This window comes from Durio zibethinus, chromosome 15 (assembly GCF_047325235.1).
Source record: "Durio zibethinus cultivar Kanyao isolate XHJ-2024 chromosome 15, ASM4732523v1, whole genome shotgun sequence".
Classification (NCBI taxonomy): Eukaryota; Viridiplantae; Streptophyta; class Magnoliopsida; order Malvales; family Malvaceae; genus Durio; species Durio zibethinus.
Genome location: NC_143176.1, coordinates 20,731,140 through 20,739,441, shown reverse-complemented (window position 1 = coordinate 20,739,441; position 8,302 = coordinate 20,731,140). Strand labels below are relative to the sequence as shown.

Genomic DNA, 8,302 nt, shown 5'->3' with positions numbered 1-8,302 from the left:
CCTTTCAGAAGTCTGATGATAAACATCCATGACGGGTAGAAGGAAAGAGAGATCCCCATAATTCATACAGGTGCAGCTATTTATAAGTGGCAAGCTGAAGCTGCCTCTTTCATGCCCAGAGTTTTTTGCTCTTGTATTGTTTTCAGCCAATCGAAATAATCTTCCATATTTGCCTCCAATTTTTTATATGGAGTAACTTCATCCCTTGTAACTCCATTGTTTTACTCATTAATCATATTATATTTCTATCATTTCTTTCAAGGAAGCATAAAAGAATCATTAAGATCAATTTTGCATACTCACTTGAAATGTTTTAAAGAACATATCGCTATGTTATATACATAGGATGTGATGAGATGCAGATGCCGAACATCTTCATATGCTAAGATCGATTTCTATGAGCCCATTCGACCATATAATTGCTGCATTTTAGGACTATACTTTTTCATATAATTTTATAGAAAATAAACTTTTTTATTATTATAAAACATGTTGGAATTAGATTAAAAAACACATTATGTATGTTATAGCTAATATATAAAGTATTAAAGAACAAACTCAAATTAGCTTTCGATCAAAGCATAGAAACATAGGTATTGTTACGTTTTACAACGTGCCTTAGACGGCCGGGAAGGTTGATGTTCATAATGTAATCTTCCCAATCAATGCACTTAGGATCAAAGTTAAATGCATTCACATCCGCAACGCACTCTCTTGCTGCAATGTAAGTTTTCTGCATTTCTATCATCGAATCTGTTTTGGAAACTAAATTTATTTTGAGTTACAAAAGAAACAGAATCGTTGATGATAAATCGCCAAATGCAAGTATCCAAATACTTATATGTCATTAAAGAACACAAAATATTCATAAAGTTCTGCCATTCTTATCAACGAGTTTGTTTTATGAGCAAAATCCGTAAAAGCTTCTCCATAATTCAAATATTGTTCCTTCAAATTAAAAACAATAGGGAATTTAAAAATGAAAGTTTGAAAGATCTTCAAATGATAAAATAATATAATTTGATTTATGACAAACCTTTTGAGATAGTACTTAGTGAAAGGCCATATGTAGGATGAACACATTCATGCTGCTCAACAACGTTGTTTCTCCAACTTTTATAGGGTTTCCCTTCCTATCGATCAAAGGATTTTTCACGAAATAACGAATGGAATAATCGTTAACATTCAAGAATTTCAGAGGGTTTCTAAGGGAGGAGCCAATGTGGTAAACGATCTCGCAAGAATGATTTGTATGAGCCATCATCGCCACGATCATTGCATTTATAACCATGTCTGCTGGGATCTGCATGATTCATGATTCAGTTTTTTATTACTGCCCTTTAGTTTATTGGTGGTTCAAAGTCTAAAGTCTGAATTCCTGTCATTTTTTTATGTTTTTTATTGCAATAAAAAAATCATACGAAAAAGTGAGATTGAAGCAAAAATGGGTAGGTTTATGGGACAAGTTGGAAGGAAAAACAAAAAGCATACTAACTCACAAAATCAAGTACAGTGTTAGGATTGCCAGGAAAATAAGACATTTTTCACTTGCCTTGAGCTAGAGTGACAGGATTCACATTTCTGTAGCCACAAAATTTTTCTTTTGATCATTTGGAAGAGGTAAAACAGCATTGATTATATGGAAACATGAAAATTTTCAACTATAGACGTTGCATGGTTACCTCAAGCCTTCAACCCAACCAGGGAATGGCTCTTTGTAAGTATTGGTCACCATGGTCGGCCGTATATGGACAAGGGGCAGATCTGCTTTGAAGTGTCCTAAAAGCATCTCTCCCATCGCCTTTGTAAACAGGTAAGTGTTTGGCCATCCATACACTCTTGCCCTATATAATTGAGAGATTATATATATAGGTATTTGAGAAGAGCAGAGAAAAAAAAAAAACTATAAGCACCCCTATAGTAGGTTATATGTCTCAAATAGTTTGTATACATTGTTCATTACATCAATATGATCATATGTAAATCTAGCATTGAAATTAACCTTTTGATGCCAAAATTCTTCATTGCTAATGTAATTGCTTCTTCTGTGGCATTTTGCGATCGAAGTTGGTTTAATTTTTCCTTCACAATTTTCATCTCCTTATCAATATTTAACTCATACATTCCGTTGGAAATTTCACCCATATGATATGATTTCTTTATTATAATTCCTTCCTTTTCACCGCACACATAAGCTGAAAAAAGAACAAAAGTATATAAAAAAGAACAAATTTAAATTAATTTTATGAATATTTACAATATTAATATCAACAACTGCATGATCCATTGATAAAGTATTAAACTCTTAATTTCAGTATCTAAGATTTAATTATGACAATTTTAAATAAAAAAATTAAAAAAAAAAACTAAATGTGTTGAAGAATAATTAAATTGGATACATACTTACCGGTTGAGGTATGGAGGAACATCTCTATTCTATCACATTTCTTTGCAAAGTTCATAGCATTTAAAGCTCCAATAGTATTGGTGCTCAAAGCAACATCATACCTTAAAATTCAAGCAAAATTGAGCTCTTAATTTTATGGTTTTTTCAATTGCATCCTCTCATATCATATAATTGATGTTACGGAAAGCAAAATTCTTGATTGATTACCTTTCATCATAGTTAGTCATGGCAGCAAGATTTACTACAATATCAATTTCTCTCCACATTGCTTTTCTTATGTTGAAATCTTTCACTCCCAAATCCAAGGAAGTGGTATCACCAGGTACCATTGTCACCTTAGCCGATATAAAATCATAAAAATTCGAATTGTATATTTCTGGAAGAACACTAAACAATCCTGTCCTTACGGTCTGTTAACAAACATTACAAATATTATGTTAAATATAGACAATTTTTTTTTTCAATAGGAGACTGCAATTTGACAATGGAAGAAAAAATTATATGTGCTAAAATTTGAATATTAAATTAACTTGTTAAATTTTAATTTTGAAAGATAACTATATGAGTCAACTAGTTAAGCTTTTGATTTAATTATAAATAACTTTAATAATTCATATTTTTTGTTTAATTTGTAGTAAATGAAACAAGCAAAATTGATTATCTTAATTATCTTTTAAATTAACACAAAACTAAATTCAAAATTTAACTCAGTTGGTTCATACAATCATTTTAAAAAGTAATATTCAGCAAGCTTAAAATTTAAATTCCAAAACCTGAAACCTCTTTCCTTATTTCATGTTACGATCTCTTTTATAAAAAATAAATAAATAAATAAATAAATAAATAAATAAATAAAAATTTAATAAACTATATATATATATATATAATTACTTCATTATGCAATCGATGTGTTGTAGATTTAGTGTCTTCAACTCTTAAAAGCAGATAAAGCTTCTTTACGTTTGGTTGAGTTCTCAATATCTTTTCAATGAAAACTAACCCAAAGTTACAAAATTGTTAAAAACATATATAGATATCACACACATATATAAATAAATAAATAAAGAGAGATGAATATGTACAAATATATATACTTTTTGCCAAAAAACCAGTTGCACCAGTGACTAATATGGTCTTGTCTTGATGATATTTAGTGACACTTTCGAACTCCATCGATCTAAGAAAAAATGGAGGAGGAAATGAAGAAGAAAAGAAGCTGGTTCCAGGCTTTATTTGTCTATCATAAACTTGATAGTGTTGGGATTTGAGCTCCTTTGCGAAAGTGACAAGTTAAACTAAGAGTTAGGTAAATAATAGTGAAAATGAGACAAAAATTTATGTGGTTCATCAATTTGGCAACGTCAGGAGCAAGTATAGAAGGAATTTCACTATGAGAAATAATGTGGGAATACACCGCTCTCTATTTTATGGAGAAAACAATGATACTATCTCAAATACTAAAAGGAAACACCTCACAAAACTCTCTTTTTAATCTCACAAGATCACTAAAACTCTTGAATCTTTGGTTTGCATTCACCTTCTCAACTTAAGCCTATTTATAGACAAAATTTTAAGCATTTCACTGTAGCAGTACTATAGCGGTGGTGGTAGTACTGTAGCAGCAGTGGTGGTACTGTAACGGTGGCCGCAGTACTATAGCACAAGTCAAAAAACGCATTATAACATGGTGTAGCAGCATTGATGGTAGTGTAGCAGTGGCTGTAGTGCTATAGCATAAGTCAAAAAACGCATGTTCACATATTTGTAGTAACAGTTTTGGGAGCCATTAAGTAAAAATTAAAAAAAAAAAAAAAAAGAAGTTGCCATCCTTATTTTTGGTTATAAGTGATAGGTTATCTATTAAAATTTATATTTTTAATAAAATTTTAAAATAAATTATAATTTATTAAAAATATAATTTTTTAATCTATAAAAATAATTTAGATTTGAAAATACGATTACTCATAGGAAGGATTAGTACCCACAACACCTATTTTAAAAATAATATCTATTAATCACGTGTTATCTTTTAACATAGAGGAAAATTATCTTACTTTTGATATTTAAACCATAATCCCCTTAATTTTTCTTATTACAAAAAAATATTTTTTATTTTTTAATCTTTTGATTGAAAAATAAATAAGAAGTTTGTATATTGAAAAATTCTAAAAAATACTTCAAAACTTTGATAATATTAAAACGAATTTTCTCACATAAAAATTTATTAAAAATTGTCACTTGAACTTATCAAGAATCTCATTCTTAACAATTCATATTTATTTTTAAAATCAAAATTTATAATGTATATAATAAAATAATACTTATAATTAACCCATGTAATATTTTCTTTTTATAAAGATTCATTTCGTATTTTTTTAAGTAAATAAAAAATAAGAATTTTTATTGAAAATTATTCTAAATGCTTCAGGTGATATTTAAAAAAAAAAATTTCACCTAAAAATTTATAAAAAATCACTATTTGGATTTTTTAAAATCTCATTATCAAAAATTCATAAAATTTGTTAAAATTATTATTATTATTATTATTATTATTATTATTATATTTTTGCATAAATCTAAAGTGTATGAAAAATAAATTGTATCAAAAGCAAATTAAAGCATGAAAGACCAAATTGCATAAAAAATTAAAATAAGCATAGAAATTCAACTAACAAGGAAATTAAAAATACATGGAATTTAAATTGTAATAATATATATATATATTAAAATATACATAGTTACCTGATAGCATTTGCTAGCATGGACAACATTTTTTTTGATACGTATGATAATTTCTAAAATTTTTCATTATGATGACACATAAGATATTTATTAATTTTAAATTATTTATAAAAAATTTTTAAAAAAAATTTAAATTATCTAAATTTTTTAAAATTTAATAAAAAATTAATTTAAATTCTAATAAATTTTGTTTCTCCTGTACATCACCTCATTTTAATTTAAAAATAATTTTTAAGTATTTTTTTAATTTATTTACAATTGACATGATTATTTAAATTTATCATAATTTTTAAAAATATTATTTAATATCTTTAATATTTTTTATAAACAATCTTTGCATTACTTTCAACTTTTAAATGTATTAATTATAGATAAACATAACTTTGATAAACAATCCACCGGCTTTTAAAAATATTTTTCCTTTTTAAGATAGATAGATACATGTTTGGCAATTAATGCCCACCACTATTGCTTGATTGTGTATCCAACTTGTAAACTCATACTGCAAACAAGTGTGGCTGAACGGTTAATTAGTGTAGTAAATTGGGATTGAGTTTTTTTAATTCTTAATCTATGTTTGTTGAGTCTCCATTCCTTTAACCTGTCAACTCAATCGGGTAATTTTTTTATCTTTCAATTTTTTATTTATTCAAGGTATAAAATTCAGTACAAAAATTTCAAATATTTTTATTTATTTATGTTAGTTCATAATCAAATGTAATCATGTATAAACCTGTAAAAGAATTATCAAGAAGGGATTGCAAATTTTGGCTCATTAGTTTTTAAAGAAGTTGATATCTTTATTTAGAATTTCCATGGTACTTTTATCCCTTGTTTTTTTCTCTTGATTTTAGCTTTTGGGTATTCCTTCAACTTTTTAAAATTTTTAGCTTCTAGGCAAAGAGCTTAACAAGGGTTTAGTGCCAATGGTACTGCTACATGTTTTTTTTTTTTTTTTAGAATTAGAAGTTAAATATTTTATTGATAGATTACAATATTGTTTCCACTTTAAATACGAAAAAGAAGAAAATTAATGGAGATGCATGCAATGCAAGGATACAACCAAAAATTTTATATTGGTCCCAATAATTTTTGTTATCTTCCTTCAAAGAGACAGATGATTTTATTTGTACTATAAGTGAATTTTGTAGCAATGGAGAAGGCTAACTACATGGTATGTGTTACAAGAGCCACTGGTTTCATTGGCTCTTCACTAGTCAAGAAGCTCTTAGAGAAACGATATACCATCCACGTCACACTAAGAAATTTGAGTAAGTACATCATCTTTGTTCGATTTCTGCCAACGCGTTTGATTGTGTTTCTAATGCATTAAATTTTTGTTTATCTTATTAAATATATAACAAATCTATAATGCTTAAGCCTCCAATTATGAGTTTTATAAAAGTTGGATTAAAGTAGAAACACGATTTCAGATTGAGCCAAAAATTTTGAAAATTTATTATCTCAAATTTCAAATTGGATTAAATCCCTGGTATTTCAAATCTGTAATGTTATCTAATCATCTATTTCATTTGAAACTCAAATCTTTTTTTTATCAATTTTATCTCCTTTTTAAAAAAGAAATTAGATAACTGTTAAACTAGAAGTAAAGTAATGGTAATATAAACAAAAAGAAACCAGGTCTTGGATTTGGGCTACAAGCCGAACCTAAGCAAAACCATCACCATTTTAGCCCAAATTATTATGGGTTTTCTACAACTCAGACTTCAAATGGCCATATAATAATCAAATGTAATCGAATTCCAAATTGGAAATTAAAACAACCCAAACCAAAATAAGTGTCTATAAAGATTTTAATTGAATTTGCTACAAGCTTTGGTTCTATCCAGTCCCATTATCCATGAAAATTTCTTCCTTTTTACAGTCGTGAAAGCTTTGTTTAGGCCTGTTGTTTATTTTCCCTACATGTTTTTCTACTATTCTATTTTTCTGTAAAGTTTGTTCATGGATAATGGGATTGGAGTAGCAGTCCTTTAAAAATAAATGTTTCTAAATGTTTCCATTACATTCAACAAACCATCGGATAAACCTTCCATTTAGAAATAAATGTTTCCATTTTAAATAGTCTTCCACTTTCCAACACATTCAAAATGTCTTTCTACTATTCTATTTTTCTCGTCAAAATCAACAAACCATCGTATGAACCTTCCATTAAGAAATAAATATTTTCATTTTAAATAGTCCTCCACTTTTTGTCCTACTCCTAAGTCGTTTTAAAATGTTTTCAATTTCTCAAGCTAAATTCTCTTGCTTTGGGTGATTTGCAATGTAGCTATGCATCACGTTCGGCTACTTGCAATTGCATCATCCATGAGCAAACTTCACAGAAAAACATAGTAGGACAATCGGTCAACTTTCGTGTCAACAGAGCCTTAAAATAATCTTTTAAATACATATATTTGATAAATAATATGAAATTTGGATAACTAATAATTTTTTAAAAACATTTATTTGATAAGTAGTATAAAATTAAAAATTATTTATGTGTCATCATGAAGGTAATTTTTTTTACAACCATAAGTTATTTATGTTTACCTTATTTAATAGATAACAAATAACTAGATTAAATGATAAGTAGTTTTTAACTACTATTTATATTTAACTAATATTCTTAGGAATTAAGTTTTCCTTTTATCTCATTTTTATTCATGAATAAATTATTTATAAATAATACTAAAAAAGTAGTTGTTATCATGTGATCTTTTGTGCTTGCAATTAAATAATATTATAGGCACGTCATAAATCAATAAATCATTTTTTTATCAATGCATTGTAGAAAATCATGATAGTTATCATTAAGACTCCCATCGTTATGAGAACCAAGGTACATTTTTTGAAAGCCATAAGATTGATGAAGGAATTATCACAATATTTAATGGATCCGAATGATGATGATATTGTGAAACATGTTATCAAGATCAATTGCATGATTCATGAATTGATATGGTCTACATGTCTGCTCATTAAGAAAGATGAGAAGAAATATCAATTGTTGAAAGATACACTTTTAACCTTTTTACAAAAGAATCTTTTACATGAGATTTGGACGAGACATCCCAAATATGAAACATTGATTAATAAATTTGTGGAGGATTATGTGAGAATGGGAATAAGAAGGAGTGCAACCCTTTA

The 8,302-nt window shown here is 27.5% G+C and overlaps 1 protein-coding gene across 1 annotated transcript; it reads right to left on the bottom strand.

Moving 5' to 3' along the window:
- Positions 1–574: 574 nt before the first annotated feature.
- LOC111302451 (alcohol-forming fatty acyl-CoA reductase-like) lies at positions 575–3,580 on the bottom strand. Its single transcript, XM_089744250.1, has 9 exons — positions 3,502–3,580; positions 3,299–3,402; positions 2,615–2,817; positions 2,408–2,508; positions 2,003–2,195; positions 1,683–1,844; positions 1,578–1,581; positions 1,082–1,303; positions 575–733 (listed from the first exon to the last, which is right to left on the bottom strand). The coding sequence occupies exons 1-9, from the start codon at positions 3,578–3,580 to the stop codon at positions 575–577; spliced, it is 1,227 nt and encodes a 408-aa protein (XP_089600376.1).
- Positions 3,581–8,302: the final 4,722 nt, after the last annotated feature.

Excerpts from the sequence above, each read along its gene's own strand:
- LOC111302451 (XM_089744250.1), bottom strand. The coding sequence starts at position 3,580 with ATGGAGTTCGAAAGTGTCACTAAATATCATCAAGACAAGACCATATTA. Across the intron at positions 2,818-3,298 it reads CACATCGATTGCATAATGAA|ACCGTAAGGACAGGATTGTT; the intron begins GTAATTATATAT and ends GTTTGTTAACAG. Across the intron at positions 1,845-2,002 it reads AAGAATTTTGGCATCAAAAG|GGCAAGAGTGTATGGATGGC; the intron begins GTTAATTTCAAT and ends TCAATTATATAG.